This window comes from Microcaecilia unicolor, chromosome 10 (genome assembly GCF_901765095.1).
Source record: "Microcaecilia unicolor chromosome 10, aMicUni1.1, whole genome shotgun sequence".
Classification (NCBI taxonomy): domain Eukaryota; kingdom Metazoa; phylum Chordata; class Amphibia; order Gymnophiona; family Siphonopidae; genus Microcaecilia; species Microcaecilia unicolor.
Genome location: NC_044040.1, coordinates 11,856,906 through 11,877,957, shown reverse-complemented (window position 1 = coordinate 11,877,957; position 21,052 = coordinate 11,856,906). Strand labels below are relative to the sequence as shown.

Here is a 21,052-nt window from a genome sequence, read left to right as displayed (position 1 = left end):
TCACCTGCTAGGGCATACAGTGGGTTATATTTTGTCCCCCTGGATATTTTAACAGGGTGGATTAGGAGAAGTTGGACACTGTTGAGGTTGGAAGGGAAGAGGGTGACAGGGGGGGGGGATTATTTCACCTGTTATTCTTGTTTTCTATTTGTGATTTATTTAGAACGGTTGTACAGAATATTGTTCCTTTTTATAATGAAACGATTTAAATATAAAATGATACGTATTTGAGGATTGTGCAGATGAGGGGACAGGGACAGAGCCAGTGGGAACGGGGAACAGGGAGAGAGCCCGCGGGGACATGCCATTCTCTACATCCACAATGATGCATTTTGGATGTATACATATTTCTTTTGAATGCTCAAATATTCAACTGAGAGATAAAACCTGTTGCTTTGTTGATAAACATATACAGCTGCTCTGTACAAAACCAAACTGCTTTGATTGGCTATGCATATGTTTCATTATAACATCACAAGATTAAGAGCAGCCCTATCCAACCAGAGGTACACAAATGAATGCGACTCTTTGCATCTCAGCATCCCGACCCACCTTCAACATGCCTTCCTGATTCATAACAATTTGGGAATGCTGAATACAAATCCCACAATACAGAAAGAATGGCATGGCCAGTTATCTTCCTCCAAAAACCTTGACATATCACTCTAATCCTGCACTGGGTATATGGAGTACTAGGGAGAGTCAACTTCAGCAAATGTAATTACGTCACTGGTTACTCCCATCTCTAGATCATTTATAAATTTGTTTAAAAAAACAACTATCCCAGCACAGAACCCTGGGGAACCCCACTATCTACCCTTATCCATTGAGAATACTGACCATTTAACCCTACTCTGTTTTCTTTTAGCTAGCTTTTAATCCACAACAGAACACTACCTCCTATCCTATGACTCTCCAGTTTCCTCTGGAATCTTTCCTGAAGTACTTGTCAAACGCCTTCTGAAAATCCAGATACACAATATCAACTGGCTCACCTTTCTTTATCCATGTTTGTTCACCCCTTAAAGAAATATAGATTGGTGAGGCAAGATTTTCCTTCATTAAATCCATGTTGGCTATCATCTCATTACTCCAAGCTTTTGAATATTCTCTGTAATTTTGTTCTTTATAAGTCTCTACCACTTTGCCCGGCACCGATGTCATACTCACCGGTCTAAAATTTCCTGGATCTCCTCTGGAACCTTTAAAAAAAAAAATCAACATTACATTGGCCACCCTCCAATCTTCCGGTACCATGCTTGATTTTAAAGATAAATTACATATTACTAACAATAGTTCTGCAAATTCCTTTTTTAATTCTATCAGTACCCTGGGATGAATACCAACCAGTCCAGGCGATTTTCTACTCTTCAATTTGTCAAACTGTGCCATTACATCGTCCAGGTTTAGAGAGATTTCAGTGGTAACAAATTATAAACCCTTTTCCTTTTTGGCTAGATTGGAAAGGGTATATTTATTCACCTTCATGGTTTCGCTGACAGTACTGTCTCCTTCATTCTGCCAATGCTCCTCCTGATCCCTTTCTTTCACCTTTGCCAAAGTGTTCCAGTATTTTCCCTTTCCTTTTGCACTGAACGGCTTTTGTTTGTATTTCCACCACCATCTTCCTGGCTCTTCTCCTTCAGCTTGTTGTTCCAGTTTATCTACAGATGCTTTCCATCTGTTCTTTCCTCAGAATCTTAACCTGTGAATTCCCCAAGAGGTGAAGATTCACTGTGGGAACCTTAAGGTAACCGTGACCAAACTCCATCGATTACAAAACTTCACCCTTGGATTATTTACACTAACATTAATCCCACCACTATTCATCCCAAAGTGGTCAACAAATTTAAAGATACTGACAGCTGCAGGCTGAATTTGACCTGGATATTTAATGTCAGGTCTAATCTGGGCATGACCTTCATTATCCAGGTCACAGGCAGCCACCAAAGTTATCCAGGTGCCGGCTGATATTCAGGTCTGTGCTTGCATTACTGCCTGGCAAAGTTAAGAAGGCCGTTTTGCTGCCCTAACTTTATCTGGGTGCTTACCCAGTTAGTGGACCGACACTCACCAGTAACCAGGTAAGTTCTGGCTCCACTACAACTTCACCCCAGGACCAACCAAAGAGTGCTGTGGTGGTCTTTGCTGATATTCAGCGGCACAAACTACGTTGATCATTCTTTAAATCAAAGAGGTGGTACAGAAATGTGATAATAAAAATAAAATATTCTGCTGAACCGAGGCCAGGGGGGCCAGTGTCCCAAGCAGCGTGCCTGTTTAGACTATCCAGTTTGAATGAAAGACGTCATGGCAGCAGAATATGTGCAGAAAGAACAGTACCTCCATCGGGTACTAACTAAAACACAGGGGTCTATAGTGTGATAAGCAATTTCAGGGAAAATATTAGCTTCCTTTCTTATAGACACACATTAATTACACAACAGTTTGGCAAGAAAAATACATTTTACAATAAATAATAACTTTCACAGCCATCTTTCTAGAAGGCTGCACTAGCAATACATGTAAAAGACAAGGCTGTTCAACAGAGCTACTGCCCACATGCTCGGTGGACCTCCTGTTCTATTTCTACATTGTTTTGTACTGCAAAATACATTCAACATGGCAAAGAAGCGCACAGAGGGTTTTCCTCCAACACGGTCAGCAACTCAGGTATTCCACATCCTGACAAGCTAAGTGTGTTCTGCCTGCAGCATTATCTTCCAAGTAGCTACCAGTCCGTGTGCACCATTCTCTTGAGCAGCTGGCTATATAGAGAAATGGCTAGAATCACAAAAGCACACACAGGTGTAGACAGCAAGAGAGTTACGGACAGAGAGAATGACATAACACACGCTGCCAGCTACAAACAATAGTCATCGCCTTCAAAATGGGATGTCTTTAATAGAGGCAGGATCCGTATCTGCCCCTTTCTATTGCATTTTAGAAAAGTCTTGATGATATGGCAAGGACTGATTAATCTTCTGCTTCACAATAAATACCACTGATATCAAACATAATAAATTACAATATCGATTATCTGAGTATTCGTTCTTCAGGTTTCAGAATGCAAAGATAATGATGCTTCCAACTGTCCTCCAAGTGCTTTAGTTGTATGAAAGAAATGCAACTATCCTTGGAGGGATATTTAGCTTGGCGATTTTGTCCAGTCCTCGCTGGCCAACAGCTTTCCTCAGGGTGAGCCTGCAGAGCTGAGACAAGGACATAGGCATCTCTGAAAGAGAAAAGCAGCAAAAAAAACCATTCACAGCTGAAATGCCATAGCAGTACACACACAAAAATGACCGAGACAAAGTCATTGTGCACAAGATTCTCTTTTTACAGCAGTAGATTAGGTGATTCGCTCAAGGTCAAGCAGAGAACGGTGCAGACGAAACTAGAAGTCTCTAGGTTCTCAGGACTATGCCTCAACTTCTGTTGTACGCAAGCAAGTTGGATGTATGTACCAATCACAAGCGCACACATGCCAACCTCTTAAAGTGCCTTAGGCAGCAAAGGGAGATGTCTTAATTATAGAATGCAGAAGTAGGCAACCTTTATACAAAGGGCCACATGAATGTCAGTACTATTCCTAGCAGGCTGCACACAGAAAATTAAGAAATAATCCATATAATTCACTACCAGCAAAACTCAATGTGATGACTGAATGAACGTGGATTATTACCGGAATGATCTGTTACCATATACTTCTGTCTTTCCAAACAGTTGCTAACACTTGTCGCATTCTATCCTTCAACGGTTCCACTGACAACAAAACTCTGGTTAATGACATTTGTGTGGGCTCTTTTCTACATATATGTTCCATGGTCTCACTGGCCACGTGCAGCCCACAGATAGATAGCAGACAGTATATCAGAGGTTTCCGCACTGATCTGAACAGAGGGGGAAAACTGAAAGCTCTTTAAATCCCCACATTCATGTAGCTAATAAACATTAATGGACCTATCCTCTTAAAACTTGTCAAACCCATTTATGCTACCAGCCTTGACCACAATTCCACAGCCTGGCTCCTGTCCAGTTAAATCCTGTTGCTGGCCATCTGCCAAAATTCAGTGGCACTTAAGCAGGTAGTGGCACTGAATACTGCCATTGACCACCACAGCACTGTCCAGTCAGTGCCAGGGCAGTGCAGGGGCAGAGCTTGAGTGGAGTCGGATAGCGGTAATATTCAGTCTGCTAACCAGTTAAGTAAGCAGATAAAGTTAGGTGAACTAACCAGACAACGGTATGAAAATCAGCCAATGCCCAGTTAATTTCCAAGTGACCCCACTTACCTGGATATTCAATGCTGGAGCCCTGACATGGCCTGGCATTAAATATCCGGGCTTAATTCAACCCTTGGCTTCAAATCCACTGACCGCCGCAGGCTGAATATTACCCCCACAATCTCTTAAATTTGTTTTCAATCTGCTACTAATGAGTTTCATGGCATGTCCCCTAGAATAATTTGATAGGGTAAATAACTTAACTTGTTTCACACCTTCTTCATTATAAACCTTCATTATATCCCCTCTCAGCTTTTGTCAGGCTGGAAATCTCTCATCTGTTTAGCTTTCCATCACTTAACTTTTTCCAGTTCCTCTATATCTTTTTTGTCTTTTTGAGACAGAGCAACCAGAACTGCAAACAAGTGTGACCACCCCATACTGTGTCCTCATCATCCCCAATCCATAGCAAGCACTGTTCCTGACACCACTTCCTTCCAGATACAATGCAGAACAGCAAAGAGAAAGGAAGGCCAGTACCACTTATGAGGTAAAGGCAGTGCTAGAGCCACCATAACACAGACCACCCCTCCCCCCCAGCAAACATACTTTCATAATACTCCAGGCATTTTGCAGGGGCACTGCTAGGCCACGTATAATCAGCTGGCTTCTTCCCTCTGTTGTCCCTGGCATAAACATTTCCTCCAAATTCCACCAGAAGTTTGATGAGATCCTTGTTTTTCACCTTGCTTGCATGGTGAAGAGCTGTCTCGTGAAGCTTTGCTGCATTCACATTGGCCCCTGGAACCAAAATGAAAAAAAGTTAGTTTAAGATGAGTTGAAAATCCAAAATCTCGCACATAATCTAGGATTTTTCAGTAGGCATGTTTAGTGAACTCGGATCACGTTTAAACAATCCTAAAACCTGCTCCAGAGTGACGCCTACTGATTGCTTTCAGCACAGATTTGTGTACTGCAGTGGGTTCCCAAACCTGGTCCTGGAGGCACCTCAGCCATTTAGGTTTTCAGGATTCCCCCAGTGAATATTCAAGAGAGAGATCTGCATGCACTGCCTCCACTGCATGCAAATCTATCTCATGAATATTCATTGTGGGTATCCTGAAAACCTGACTGGCTGGGGTGCCTCCAGGTCCAGGTTTGGGAACCACTGGTGTACTGAAAACTAAGACAGCAAAGCTACAGGGAAAGAGAGCAGCTGAAGAAGAGGAAAAAATACTTGGGTGGCTGTGAATGAATGACTACAGCAAGCTAACAATGGGAAAACCACCAGAAACAGGAGGAAATTAAGCTCCTGCCATTGTAAAGTTCTGAAATATTTTGGTTTGGAATGTAATAAAATTACACCACTATTCCCCTTCTGTCTCTTTCTGATCTATTTCAGAATAAATATGTGTAGGAAAATGTATCCACTTGCTCAGTACTGACCACTACTGGGCAGAGTGAGTGTGAGTGTGTGTGTGTGTGTGTGAGTGTGAGTGTGAGTGTGAGTGTGAGTGTGAGTGTGAGTGTGTGTGTGTGTGTGTGTGTGTGTGTGTGTGTGTGTGTGTGTGTGTGTGTGTGTGTGTGTGTGCGTGCGCGTGTGTGTGTTGCTGAATATCCACAGATAATAGTGGCCAGCACTAATATCTGTACAGCACCTGCCACTACATGGACATTTGGCTTTGAACATCAGGGCCAGAGTAGGACCATATGTTGTAGTTCTTGGAGGCAAGTGTTAGGTCTGTCCTGCTTTTGGAATGTACACTGTGATGAATTTTGGATTTTATTTCAACCTGATGATAGTTTCCTCCTGTTCCTTTGCACTTCCAACTCAGTTGATGCTACGGCTGGGATCTGTTCACTGCAGCGACAGCATTCGGCTGGGATTCATGCCACAGGGTTCCTTTTCAAAACCTGAGCCCTAATTCTGGGCAACAGGTGTTACATTAAGCAACGAGACTGTGACAGGGGCTCAAGAACACTGCCTCTACAGCACCTGCAGCTGACCTGGGGAACAGAAGCCTTGACTTGGAGTTTGAACTGGGGACCTTCCATCTGGGAATGCAGAGAAACCGCCACTTAGCCATTGAGCTGGCCCTGCATTGTGGATTCTTTCACTGAGAATCAGCAAAATAGGAGCATCAAACAAATAGGTCTCAAATCATCCTCGGCCCAATGTGATAGCATGTGTAAGTTTATCTGTGTGAACATCAAAAAGAACAGAGGGGGAAAGAGCTACTACAGAGACTAAGCCCTTAAGGAAGCACAGAGCGACAGCAGGCACAATCTTGTAGGGTCTCTGGAGATGAGAATAGGCAAGAAACTCTATGCCAGCTGCAAACAGGAGCAGAGCTGTGTTTGCTCAAACTTCTAACATTTAGGAAACACACAAAATCAGGATTATTCTCAGCAGGAGTACAGCATGAACTGCATGTTAACATTTAAGCTTTTCACTTAAATCTGTTTATCCTAAGAGATCTTGGTAAAGTTTAATATGTTATTAAAAAGCAAGTGGAATAAACCTGAAAGTTTTGTGTTTTATCCTGTGGCCCTTCCTGCAGAGACCGTCTTTGGTTTGCTTAAGCAGAAGGGCTGGCTAATTCTTGCTTTGAGGGACAAAATTCTGTCTGCTTTTCAAGATTACCAAAATAAGTACGGTAACATGATCCTCAGACCCAATGCATTTGGACACACTTCATGTATACTTATTGTGGGCATGCTTACACACAGATCTACGCATGACTCTGGAGCTGGCCGCTCTAACACAGAAACAATCACAATGGCTTCCTTCTCTGTATAATCACTGTGGAGCTTCTAACAACTCGCCTTAAAATAATATGTTTTCTCCCACAGTCCCTCAGTTCTTAAATTCTCAAATCCAACCCTTCATTTCAATAATTTTTATCTCTTAGTGTCCTCAGTTGTGCACATTACCAAGATTACTGAATGGCCATGGTTCCTGCAGACCTTTCTTCATCGGTATACTTTATCCACCCTTTTTTTTTTTAACTTATTTAGCACTATTCTTCACCTTTATATTTTTTAATTATCAATACTCATCTTTGAAAAATACATCAAGCTCAGGGGTTGATGTTACTGCCCGACATGCATGTTTCGCCCTTAACAGGGCTGCTTCAAGGACTGCCCCCCCCTTTTGCCGTTTAGCGCCAGCTCTGCTCTAGCTCTGCTCTACAGTTAAAGGATCTTCCCCTTTGCACTAAACGGCAAAAGGGGGGCAGTCCTTGAAGCAGCCCTGTTAAGGGCGAAACATGCATGTCGGGCAGTAACATCAACCCCTGAGCTTGATTTGGAAAACCCAAATACGAAAGCGCAAAACACCTAAGAGAGAAACTACACTGGCTCCCGCTCAAGGAACGAATTGAGTTCAAGATCTGCACGACCGTATACAAAATCATTCACGCAGAGGCCCCAATCTACATGCTGAACCTAATAGACTTACCACCCAGAAATGCCAGAAGATCACTACTACTACTACTACTACTTATCATTTCTATAGCGCTACAAGGCATACGCAGCGCTGTACACCACACACAAAAGACAGTCCCTGCTCAAAGAGCTTACAATCTAGAAAGACAGGTAAACAGACAGAACAATTAAGGGTAAGGGAATAAAGAGGTGAGGATAAAGGACAGGGCAAGTGAGTTAGGAGTCAAAAGCAGCGGTAAAGAGGTGGGTTTTGAGTCTGGACTTGAAAACGGCCACAGACGGGGCTAGTCGTATAGGCTCGGGAAGTCTATTCCAGGCGTGAGGTGACCCTACTGGCTGTGGAGTGGAGTGGAGGAGTAACCCAGATGTTAGAACAGCAGCTTAAGAATCAGCGCAGCCACTGATGCTCCATGATGCTCCAGCCCGTAAGTTCCTCAACTTGAACTTCCCCAGCTGTAAAGGAACCAAATACAAACAGGCATACGCTACTACCTTTGCGTACAAAAGCACACAGCTATGGAACGCACTACCCAAGACCCTGAAAACCACAGACAACTTAACCAACTTTCGCAAATCTTTGAAGACATTTCTCTTCAACAAAGCCTACAAAAATAATCCTCGATGAATCAAACCACAAAGCTTTGAAGACATTTCTCTTCAACATAGCATACAAAAACAATCCTTGATGAATCATACTACTCAGTACATCACCCAAACGCTCCAAAACACTTCGACACGACCTTACCCATTACCTTCTAACTAACTCCTCTTTTACTTCCAACTTTATTACCGACTGTATCTAATACTATGTAATGATCATACCAAATTAACACCCTGTAAGCCACATTGAGCCTGCAAAAAGGTGGGATAATGTGGGGTACAAATGCAATAAATAAATAAGATGTATTTTTCAAAGATGAGTATTGATAATTAAAAAATATAAAGGTGAAGAATAGTGCTAAATAAGTTAAAAAAAAAAAAAAAGGGTGGATAAAGTGTACCGATGAAGAAAGGTCTGCAGGAACCATGGCCATTCAGTAATCTTGGTAATGTGCACAACTGAGGACACTAAGAGATAAAAATTATTGAAATGAAGGGTTGGATTTGAGAATTTAAGAACTGAGGGACTGTGGGAGAAAACATATTATTTTAAAGCGCTCTAACACAGAGGCATTCTTACAATAGTAAAGAACAGAAAGATACTGCCTTTGGATTTAAATTACTCGCCTTTACAAATCTGAGCTCAAAGTGGATTACATATCAGGCAGAATGAGTTTTTCCTTGCCCCAGAGGGCTTCCAATCTAATTCATCCAGGCTTTTCTCCTATTCCATCTATGGGAAATGGCCTCGATGAAGCAGACTCTAAAAATTCAAACTTTATATTAAAAAATAGAACGTGTTTACCCTGTTGCAAACTCTACGAAATTCAGAAAGGTCTCTACAAAACTGGAAATAAGGCATTTTCTCATGGGCAGAACCAACAAAGGAACAGTTCAGTTGGGAAAAGGTTAGAGCACGCACCATACCTGCATTGAGCAAGATTTTGGCACAATCCAGATGCTCCCTCACACATGCCACGTGCAGTGGGGTCCCAAAGTGGCAATCATGAGCTTCCAGGTTCGCACCTACATCTATCAGAAGTCTCACGCAATCAGCTTTACCTATAAAAATCCAATAAGCTCAAGGTCAGGAAAGTCACCGAACTCTGATGCACCACAGACAGAGAACACTCGCATTAAAATCTGGCCCAGTAGTATCAAGAAAAATGTCCAGTGAATTTCATGGCTGTCCCAGTAAGCTGGGTGCTTCAAGGAAGACCAATCAGGTTGAGGCAATGGTCTTCCAGTCTGCTATGTAAATTCACACATTTTCAGAACTTTATTTAATCAATTCTCATCTTTCAATGAAAAATCCCTTGCGCTCCACCCCTGCTAATCGAGTTTTCAATCTTATTTTAGCAGAGAAAGTGTCCTTGCTAGTGTACTCAGCGAGATTAATTTTAATCTTGACAATGTGCCCTTGCAGCAATGTGCCCTTGCTGTCTCTTTAGATCCTTCCACCCTATACAACCTTATCGATCACTCCCTTCTTTTTTCATCTGTCCTTCCCTTGGTATTTCTGGCACTGTTCTGAATTAGGTCACCTCCTTTTTGTCAGATCAGTCTTTTACAGTTCTCACAGCTTCCTCCTCCTCTTCATCCCACTCCGTTCACTGTGGCATTCCCTAGAGATCTATTCTTTCCTCACTGTTCTCCAACCTCTCAGCCCTCTTGCCACTCTTATTCAAACCTTCACCATTTCTACTTTTATATATGCAGATGATATTCTCTTTCTCCTCAACATAAAACCCCGAAGCTCCTAACATTTCTGCTCTGCAGTCTTGTCTCGACTCTGTCACACTTTGGGTTTCCTCACATAAATTTGTTCTAAATCCCGACAAAACCGTTACCTGCTGGTTTACACCACATCTCCAAACCATCCTGCCCACTCCGTCTTCTGGGGTCTGCCATTTCCCAGTTGATTCCTTTAAGTATCTGGGTGTCACCTTTGACTCTAACCTCTCTTTCACACCTCAAATCCCAACTCTTCTTAAATCCAGATGTTTTTACCCTCCGCCAAGTCCGCTCTGTGCGACCTTTCTTCTCACGCGATTCCTTTCACTCCCTTGACCAGGCTTCCTTATCTCATCCCTCAAATGCTTATCAAGAAGCTTCAAACCCTTCAAAACTTAGCCATCCGTCTTATCTGCCATTATTTCCCCACCCCTCAAGAATCATCACTGGCTCCCAGTCTACTACCACATTCAATATAAGACCTTATCACTCACTTTTAAGGCTCTTCAATTTGGACTTCCTCTTATCTTTCCTCGCTCACCATTCCTTACACCCCTTCTCACTCTCTTAGGTCCCTCAAGCACCACCGGTTAGTTCTCCCAGGACCACGACAAGCCCAGCATAAATATGCCATGAACTCTGCTTTCTATTTTGCTGCTCCTGCCCTCTAGAACACACTCCCCTTGAGGATTTGTAGGGAACTATCCCTCCTCCATTTTAAATCATCCATCAAAACCTGGCTCTTTAAAATGGGCTTCACGGTTTGCCGCTAAAAGAGGTTCCGTGATTGTCTCCCTTACCCTTTTCTCTTTCCCTCCACCCTGTCTACTCTCGTCTCCCTCCTACTACTTAACTGGGTATGAATGTTTTACTGTCCTGTCAATTGAACTGTAGTTCTTCTCCTAATCTTTCTGGACTTAGCCTGTAAACCACTTAGTTCCTCTTGTTGGGTAAAGCGGTACAGCAAATCTGAATAAAGTAAAGTAAATTTGTAGGATTCCTGCCTTCAGTTACCATCCCCAGTTCTACACTGCTGGTGGACTTCTTGGACACACTCCTAACTGGCTCAGACAAGGGGTTAAAGGGCAGCTAAATCTGCAAACAAACTCCCCACTCACAAAAAAAAAAAAAGAAACTAACGTGTTTTTTTTTTTTTTTGTTACATTTGTACCCCGCACTTTCCCACTCATGGCAGGCTCAATGTGGTGGGCAATGGAGGGTTAAGTGACTTGCCCAGGGTCACAAGGAGCTGCTTGTCCCGGGAATCGAACTCAGTTCCTCAGGACCAAAGTCCACCACCCTAACCACTCCTCCACTACGTTATTTTCCCTCCTTTAGTACCATATACCTGCAGGCACCATTCCAACCAAATCCGCTTTCTTGAGTTAATAAAACCAAAAGGGTAGATATTCAGCCAATGGCAGGCAGTGTTTTTATAAACACTAATCACTGCAGGCTGAATTAGACCCAGATAGTCAGAGCCAGGCTATATTCAGGAACTAGCACTTAATACCTGGATCGGGCAATTGCCAGTTATTTAACCCCACCACCAGATTAATTCTGGGCAGCTGCCAGTTATCCAGTTACCATCCGATATCCAGATGCTGGCACTGAATAACCATCCAGCCACAGATGAATATCAGCAGAGCCCAGATAACTTCCGGGTCCATCCCGACTTTGACTTGTGCTGCCCTGGCACTAGGCGGAGAGTTGCTATGGTGGTCCGTGCTGGCTATTCAGTGGCATTCTCTGGTTAAGTGCCACTGAATATCAGAGACCGAGACGGGAAAGAGCGATTTAACCAAGCAGAAACCTTTCCTGCCTGGGTAAATCGCTCTAAATATTGGCCATAAAGTTTTTGTTTTTTTTAAATAGAAACCACAGATGTTCCTTACACAAAAAGAGAGTTAGGGGACTAATGAGTAAAACTCTGCTGTGGGACTCTGCAAGGGTCGTTAATTCTACGATAAATTTAATTTATCCTGCTTTACGATGTGTGTGTTTGGCAGCTGCACTCACCACTCATGCAGGCTTCATGGAGAGGCGACGCTGTGAAGAGAAGAGGGTTCACCTTGGCTCCATGCTCCAGTAGTAGCTTCATACACTCGATGCTGCCTGAGGCACACGCGTCACACAGTGGGGTACTACCATCAATGTTCCTGGAATCCACCTGAAGGGAGCAAGGAGTATTCATACTGGATTTTCCTTTTGAATTAATTGCAAAATTCCCCTGTATTATAAAATGCCAACGCATACTTGTGCCAAACTGTAAGGCAGTTAGACGTCTAAATTCTATAATCTGTACATGTAACTGCCCGACACATACCCAACCCACCTTTAATTCTCTCCATCCCGCTTCTCCCTCCTCCACCAGACACAGTAGGTCACTTTTTGAACGGGGCCAGAGTACCCAATGATTGCTTCCCTTCCTCTGACCTACATCAGTAGCTCAGACCGTGCGAGACAGAGTAAAGTTTTGGCATTTCGCCTCATGGCATTACAAACCTGGGCACCTGCAGAGAGCAGCAGTTTCACACACTGTGTCTGCCCATTTAAGCAGGCTTCATGCAAGGGGGTTATGGAGTCCACTGTCACCAGATTCACACAGGCTCCGTTGTCAATCAGCTGCTGGAGCTGCTGGACCTGCCCTTGTCTGGCTGCCTCGTGAACAGGTGTCCTGTCAGCCCAGAAACCTACAAACAAGCACAGGGAAGGAGTCAGCATGATGCTTCAGCCCTCAGCAGGTAAGCTCACAGTGCTGGGGGGGGGGGGTCTTTTTTCCCTCCTCTTGCTGCTCAGTGTAGAGTAGTTTCAAACGTTAGCCTTGTTTTATAATCAAATTTTATAAAATTATTGTTTTATATCAAATTTAATTGTGTGGAACTATTACTTTATTTCTTTTAAAATCAAAATAACATTTCTCAACTAAATGCCTCTGGTTCATTTCTTCCTTTTGTTCTATTTGTTTCATTTCTCTGCCATTCTCAACCCCCTTTTCTCTCTGTTCCAGATCTCCTGAATTTTGCTGGTGTCTCAGGCTCCTTCATTGGAGGAGTAGCCTAGTGGTATTGTAAAACGCTTTGATTGTAACCACAGAAAGGCGGTATATCAAGTTCCATTCCCCTCTCCCCTTCCCCCCGATCCTTCCTTATAGGATCTTGGCTGAATATCAGCCGAGACCTACAAAAGCAGAGTCCAACATATCCCAGTCCCCCTCCCCAAGCCCTATAATCCAATCTACCTACCCCCCCCCCCCCAAGCACATCCAATCCCCCCAGCCCCTCCTGAGCCTCAGAAGGCTCCCACTCTGGGCCTACCTACTAATCCTGGTGGTCTAGTAATCCTTGTAGTGGGAGTGAACCCCACTTGCTTCCGCTCCCGGTGATTCCTAGGTGAAAATGGCCACCGCGATCTCTAGGAATCGCAAGCAGCAGGTGCATGTTGGGTTTTCTCCTGCCCTAAGGACCACTAGACCACCAGGAGAGCGGGCCTTCTGGGGCTTAGAGGGGCTGGAGGGGGATCAATGAGTTTCAGGCCATAACAGCTATGCAGGTGCCGGCTGATATTCAATGCCAGCACCTGCATAGCTAAAGTTAGGACTGCTATTTATGCGGTCCCTCATGTCTGGTTAGCTATGTGGGCACTGGCACTGAATATTGCCAGTACCAGCCCAACTCCCAGTTCCTCCTGGACTGCACCCCCCCTGTAATGCCCCTCTGCTGCCTACTTTCAACATAGCTGGTTAGTACTGCTATCCAGAGACACTGTCCGGTTAAGTGCTGCTGAATATCAGCAGATAGCTGGCTCCAAGCAATTTAAATCACTTTGAATATTGAACCAGAGGCGAATTACAATTCACAAGCATTTTTAAAAAAATCCATAAAATCGTATAAAACAAGATAAACTCTACAAAAAGAACAGGATATTTACATTCTGCCCTTATTGTTTACACACTTGATGCTCTACATCGTACCCGGGCTATTTTTGAAAGAGCGATTCATAAAATCAAGAAATAAATCTACTGCCTGATTTCCCTAGAACAGCTGAAGAGGCATGAGGAATGATAATGTGAGTAGTAGCAGCTGGTTGAATTAATTTAACTCTTCTTTGGCATCTGTACTATGAAAGAAACCCTTTATTAGGCTGAAGGAAGAAGAAAGCCTGCGTTCCATCCTGACACTAAGTGCCATGTTAAAATATTTTAAAAGAAAATAATCAAAAATCTCACATTTTAATAAAAAAAAAAACCCATTAAATAACATAAGTCTCTACTCAAACTATTTGATTATTACACAGAACCATGATATTCCAAAAACAACCAGCTGCATTACCATTTCATTAAAATTGTCATTCCCCATTTTCATTCAGGCATTCACGCATGCTTTCTTGTCACATAGGAATATAATTATATAGTTTCAGATATTTACATCCTGAAGGGCCTTCCGATTCCGCTCCACCCCAAAATGTACCTACAAGATGGTATTTCTAGGAAGCTTCCCAACGATCTCAACTTTTTTTTTTTTTTTACTGCACACCTCACTAGGGGGGTCTTTTACTAAGCCGCAGTAGCGTATTTAGCTCACGGTAGAAATGGGTGTCTCAGCGTTTACTGCCAGCTGATTTCTACTACGAGCTAGAAACTCTACCACAGCTTAGTAAAAGTCCCTCCGACCCTTCCCCCCAATGATATTACTGATATAACAAAACAACAACAAATAAACCCAACCCTGACACAAACTATTGATTTAACCAGGAAAACAAATCACCACCTGCACAAGTTGGGAGTAATTTTGTAAAGCTGATCTTACAAGTAGAGAAGGGCTTTTACAAAATTGTGTGAGCACATCCCTACTATAATAAAAAGCACCTTCAACGTTCTGAAGCTGACTCCGTGGCTTCACTGAAGTGAAGGGTTCGTAAGGTTCGTCAGTCTGTCACCATCTCTCTCGGCCCCACCCTCGCGCCTCTGATAGGTCCGCTGCCCTCGACGTCATCACGTTTTGACGTCGAGGGCGGCGGACCTATCAGAGGCGCGAGGGCGGGGCCGAGAGAGATGGTGACAGACTGACGAACCTTACGAACCAACCCTTCACTTCAATGAAGCCACGGAGTCAGCTCCACAACGTTGCAGGTGCGTTTTATTACACTACACAGCTCCCTAATTTTGCACTTAAGCATCGCAGGGTGGCTGGAGGGAGGGGGGAAGAGGGGGGGCAACTACCCTGGAACTGGGTGGGTGGGTGGGTGGGAGGGAGGGCAACTACCCTGAAACTGGGAGGGAGAGGGGTGACCCTGAAACTGGGAGGGAGGGAGGGGGAGAGGGGGGGTAACGACCTTGGAACTGGATGGGAGGGAGGGTGGACCCTGGAACTTGGAGGGGGGGCGGGCGGACCCTGAAACTGGGAGGGAGGGAGGGAGGGAGGGGGCCCCTGGCACACACTCTCGCACCCAGTCTCACGCTCTCTGTCACACACTCACACATTCTCTCTCTATCACACACTCACTCTCACACACACTCCGAGGAAAACCTTGCTAGCGCCCATTTCATTTGTGTCAGAAACGGGCCTTTTTTTCCTAGTCCAAGCATAAAAAGAAGATTCACAGAAAGAAGGCACCTACTTTTCTACAATCTGTACATTCCCAGGAGCATAGTTTGGGCAGAGTGGAAGAGAAGTTGTGATACTTGCATTTTGTGCTACTCAGGCTGGTGATAGGAGCCTGTTTAATAAAGGCACAAAGTTGCCTTTTTAAAACAGACACCTATGGACTTCTCACATAGGCATCCTGTTATCAAATGACCCCCCATTGAGTATTTTTTTTTTTTAAATCTCATAGTTCCTCCTTTGTTTCTAGTTCCACCAGAACCAGTACTGAATTTCTGAAAAAAAATGAGCCTTCATTCACAATTACATGGTGATATTTCCCCTATTTTCCCTACCGATCCTAGTCTAGTCATTGCAGCAAAGGTGTTGAGGTCATGGCCATACAACGGTTCTGGAACCACATATCACCAGGGGGAAATTTGGCCACCAGGTGTTACCCTTAGTCATAATTACAACTCCTTCTCTTTCCTTCCTCAGCCTGTGAATGCAACAGAACCAGCAAGCACAGACTGTGGAAGACTCCACCAGGGATCTTTTGCACAGCTGAATGCAGAATTGGATATACTCAATAGCACTCCTAAATAGAGATTTTTTTAGGCAGAGGGCAGATAGGTATTTGACCTCCATTTTCTCCCTTAGCAATCTCTATCACTAGCCCCTCCCTTTGCTGGTCAATGGATGTGAGCTGCAGGAGCCACCCCAGTGATTTTCCTACTATTTCCCAGTCTTATACATATTCCTGGTTTGTTGTTGTTATTGTTTTATACATTTTTTCATCAAGCATTATCTACATTTTTCACCTTTTCTGTAGGGTGCACACTCCTTTGCCTAATTTGTTCCCTGCACTGGTAGCCTACTTTCCAACCTGAAAGAAAGCTTAGCAGACTGCTGTGTGTGTGTGTACATGGATGAGGGTTGACAGAGGTGTTTTTACTGCAGTTCCACACATTTACAGATCAAGTACAGGTATATCCCAGAAAACAGGCTTTAGTTCTGGGTAAAGAATATATGGAAATAAAGGTTAACAAAGATACCTTTGTATTGGACTAAATGTATCACCTACAACTTGCTAGTTCTGGGTTAAATTTTTTGTCAGATCTCCAACTTATCCAACATCATACTCTTTTTCAGACCCTTTATACTCTGGGAAGAAAGAGGCAGTTGCTTTCCCTCACTGAAAACTGCATATAATTCATTTTATTACCAAGGATAATTTTCTTAAAAAGTACCAGGTCAAAGCCAGCATCAGCATCCACCTTCCACTCTAGTTGCAATGGGGGGAAAAAGGAAGCAAGTTTGGAAAAGGTTCAGGTCAGAAACCTGGCAGAAATTTCTCTGCATGTGCCTCTCCTCTATTTATTTAAAAAAAAAGTGACAAGCCAAGAATTTAGATGTAAGTATAAGCTATTTCCATACAAAAACTCTTTAAAAAGAAACAAATAAAAAAAGAGACACAAGGTACTGACGATCAGCAGTATAAATCAATTTCAAAATAGTAGATATGATCTCAATACAGGGGCCCAGCAAACAACTCCAAAAAAGAACCCCAACGATAATGCAATTTTTTTTCTTAATTCTTTATTACACATCAGATCTTAAAGTAACAGATCGACCGACAAGGCCATGTTTCGCAAATGCATCAGGGGGGGGGGGGGAGTGAATTGTGACTTGATGACAGTCCCTGATGCTGTCGCGAAACATGGCCTTGTCGGTCAGTGCTGATTTGTAATAAAGAATTATGGAGAAAATTTGCGTTAGCGCTGGTCCTCTTTTTTGGAGATCAGCAGTATAAGACACATAGAAAAGGAGGAGACCGGCCGCTTCCTGGAGAGAGAGCCACAACCTCAGCCCCCTACTATATTGCCAACTATTAGCATAAGGGATGACTGAGTTGTGCTCATTGTTACTTGGTAACTGGGATCCACACAGACTGGCATTTGCAACTCCCTGCTATGTGTGTACAAACCCAAAGGCTTCACCCTGCCAACCTTTCTACGAATAGTGTAATCCATGCCAGCTCCTCTCCATTCCAAATACTAGCGCCAGCCTCTCTCCCTTCTCTCATCCCCAGGACCACAGCCAGATCTCCTCCCCTGAAACCAACTCTTCTCCCTACATATGAGATCTAGCTCTCCCTCACCCTTGAGAGTGACTGAATATACTGTAGTTCTTTTTCCTCCACCCTCTCTGCCCTCCCTTTTCCTCAGTACCAGGGCCAGAGCAGCTCCCACTCCTTAGACCAGGTCAGCTCCACAACTTTCTCCCTGGGACCAGGGCCAGTTCTCCTTCCTCAACATCGTAGTTCTCTCTGTTCAGACCAGGGACAGCGCCTCCCTTTCTCTTCTCCCCAGTACCAGATCTCCTCCCTCTTCCCCGCCCTCAATGCCGGGTCTCCAGAACCTGGACCAGCTCTGGTCCCTCCATATAGGATCTAGTCCTCCCTCTTCAGTCCAGGATCAGCCCCTCCAGCTCTACCTTCCCTTCTTCCCAGTGCTAGGACCAGCTCTTTCTCTTCAGGCCAGGAACAGCCCCCCCCCCCCCTTCTCACTCCAGCCAGATGGACATAGTCCAGGGTCAGTCCTCCTCCTCCTCAGTCCACGGTCAATCCCACCCCCCTTCCCAGAGCTAGGACCAGCTCTTTCTCTTCAAGCCAGGGACAGCTCCCCTCTCTCCCTCCTCCCTTCTCCTCAGTCCAGGGTCAGCTCCTCCCACTCTCCCTTCCCTGGCCCAGCCCCTCCCTCCAGCCAGATGGACCTAATACCTTCTCCTCAGTCCAGGGTCAGCTCCTCCCTCTCTCCCTTCCCTTCTTTGGGCGAGCTCCGCCCCTCCCCCTCCAGCCAGATGGACATAGTCCCTTCTCCTCAGTCCAGGGTCAGCTCCTCCCACTCTCCCTTCCCTGGCCCAGCCCCTCCCTCCAGCCAGATGGACCTAATCCCTTCTCCTCAGTCCAGGGTCAGCTCCTCCCACTCTCCCTTCCCTGGCCCAGCCCCTCCCTCCAGCCAGATGGACCTAATCCCTTCTCCTCAGTCCAGGGTCAGCTCCTCCCACTCTCCTGGCCCAGCCCCTCCCTCCAGCCAGATGGACCTAATCCCTTCTCCTCAGTCCAGGGTCAGCTCCTCCCTCTCTCCCTTCCCTGGCCCAGCCCCTCCCTCCAGCCAGATGGACCTAATCCCTTCTCCTCAGTCCAGGGTCAGCTCCTCCCACTCTCCCTTCCCTGGCCCAGCCCCTCCCTCCAGCCAGATGGACCTAATCCCTTCTCCTCAGTCCAGGGTCAGCTCCTCCCACTCTCCCTTCCCTGGCCCAGCCCCTCCCTCCAGCCAGATGGACCTAATCCCTTCTCCTCAGTCCAGGGTCAGCTCCTCCCTCTCTCCCTTCCCTGGCCCAGCCCCTCCCTCCAGCCAGATGGACCTAATCCCTTCTCCTCAGTCCAGGGTCAGCTCCTCCCACTCTCCCTTCCCTGGCCCAGCCCCTCCCTCCAGCCAGATGGACCTAATCCCTTCTCCTCAGTCCAGGGTCAGCTCCTCCCACTCTCCCTTCCCTGGCCCAGCCCCTCCCTCCAGCCAGATGGACCTAATCCCTTCTCCTCAGTCCAGGGTCAGCTCCTCCCTCTCTCCCTTCCCTGGCCCAGCCCCTCCCTCCAGCCAGATGGACCTAATCCCTTCTCCTCAGTCCAGGGTCAGCTCCTCCCACTCCCCCTTCCCTGGCCCAGCCCCTCCCTCCAGCCAGATGGACCTAATCCCTTCTCCTCAGTCCAGGGTCAGCTCCTCCCTCTCTCCCTTCCCTTCTATGGGCGAGCTCCGCCCCTCCCCCTCCAGCCAGATGGACATAGTCCCTTCTCCTCAGTCCAGGGTCAGCTCCTCCCACTCTCCCTTCCCTGGCCCAGCCCCTCCCTCCAGCCAGATGGACCTAATCCCTTCTCCTCAGTCCAGGGTCAGCTCCTCCCACTCTCCCTTCCCTGGCCCAGCCCCTCCCTCCAGCCAGATGGACCTAATCCCTTCTCCTCAGTCCAGGGTCAGCTCCTCCCACTCTCCTGGCCCAGCCCCTCCCTCCAGCCAGATGGACCTAATCCCTTCTCCTCAGTCCAGGGTCAGCTCCTCCCTCTCTCCCTTCCCTGGCCCAGCCCCTCCCTCCAGCCAGATGGACCTAATCCCTTCTCCTCAGTCCAGGGTCAGCTCCTCCCACTCTCCCTTCCCTGGCCCAGCCCCTCCCTCCAGCCAGATGGACCTAATCCCTTCTCCTCAGTCCAGGGTCAGCTCCTCCCACTCTCCCTTCCCTGGCCCAGCCCCTCCCTCCAGCCAGATGGACCTAATCCCTTCTCCTCAGTCCAGGGTCAGCTCCTCCCTCTCTCCCTTCCCTTCTATGGGCGAGCTCCGCCCCTCCCCCTCCAGCCAGATGGACACAGTCCCTTCTCCTCAGTCCAGGGTCAGCTCCTCCCACTCTCCCTTCTCTTAGCCCCTCCCCCTGTCACCGGATCACTTTCCCTTTCTGCTCCTCTAGGCCAGCAGTGACGCTGACGCTTGCCCCTCCCCCCTCCCGGCTGGCCTCTCGCCCGCCATTTCTAGGAACAGCCGCGCTCCGCTCACCGATGTCGCCCCGGAAAAGGGACCCGAACTCCGCGGCCGACTCGGTCCCAGAGCCGCCCGTCAGCTCCATTCTGCCCCTCTCTCCCAGTCCCCACCAGGCTCCGTCGCTCCCGGTGACTCTGTTGCTGCTGCTTAGCTAAGCCTCCCTCACGTGACCTCAGGGACTAGGGGTCGCGTCGCGCGCGGACTCTCGGAGTGGAGAGAGAGCGCGTGGGAGGCGGAGTCCGCGCAGCTCGTGGTGGCGCGAGGGCGCTGTTGGTTTACTGCTGTGTATAAACTTTATTTAAACATGACAGAGCGAGGTAAATAAGAAAAAGGCCAATAGCAAAGGAGCCCATTCCCCCAGCAAGTTCTCATAGCGCTATAGAAATGATAATAAAGAGTAGTAGGTTGGATTAAAGAGGAGACGAAGTGAGCGAGCCCTGCTAGGCCATTGGATGAGCTGAAGGCAGGAGGCGGAGCTTGCCGCCATTTTAGTACACCCAAAACAACAGCAAACGATTATTAGAAACTAGTAAAAAATTTCATGACACAAATGAAACGGGCGCTAGCAAGGTTTTCCTCTGAGTGTGTATGTGAGATTGACTGTGTGTGAGAGAGAGAGTGAGTCTGGTTGTGACTGTGTCTGTGAGAGAGTGTGTGAGAATGAGAATGTGCAAGTGCGTATGTGAGACAGTGTGATAGACTACTACTACTACTGTTTAGCATTTCTATAGCGCTACAAGGCATACGCAGTGCTGCACAAACATAGAAGAAAGACAGTCCATGCTCAAAGAGCTATGTAATAAAAGTAAGCCAAATATAGGACAATCAAGCCATTGTGACATCACTGATGAGGTTGGCTCTTATTGGTGGCCTA

General features: G+C 46.1%; 1 protein-coding gene across 1 annotated transcript; it reads right to left on the bottom strand.

Moving 5' to 3' along the window:
* Positions 1 to 1,313: 1,313 nt before the first annotated feature.
* On the bottom strand, positions 1,314 to 20,522 carry ASB13 (ankyrin repeat and SOCS box containing 13). Its single transcript, XM_030216996.1, has 6 exons — positions 20,194 to 20,522; positions 12,513 to 12,700; positions 12,027 to 12,177; positions 9,201 to 9,335; positions 4,836 to 5,027; positions 1,314 to 3,235 (listed from the first exon to the last, which is right to left on the bottom strand). Exons 1-6 carry the CDS (start codon positions 20,261 to 20,263, stop codon positions 3,108 to 3,110), a joined length of 864 nt encoding a protein of 287 aa, XP_030072856.1. The 5' UTR covers positions 20,264 to 20,522; the 3' UTR covers positions 1,314 to 3,107.
* Positions 20,523 to 21,052: the final 530 nt, after the last annotated feature.

Coding starts and splice junctions, on each gene's coding strand:
- ASB13 (XM_030216996.1), bottom strand. CDS start 20,263: ATGGAGCTGACGGGCGGCTCTGGGACCGAGTCGGCCGCGGAGTTCGGG. Junction 12,701..20,193: donor CCTTTTCCGGGGCGACATCG/GTGAGCGGAGCG, acceptor GCTTGTTTGTAG/GTTTCTGGGCTGACAGGACA. Junction 5,028..9,200: donor CAAAATCTTGCTCAATGCAG/GTATGGTGCGTG, acceptor TTTTGGTTCCAG/GGGCCAATGTGAATGCAGCA.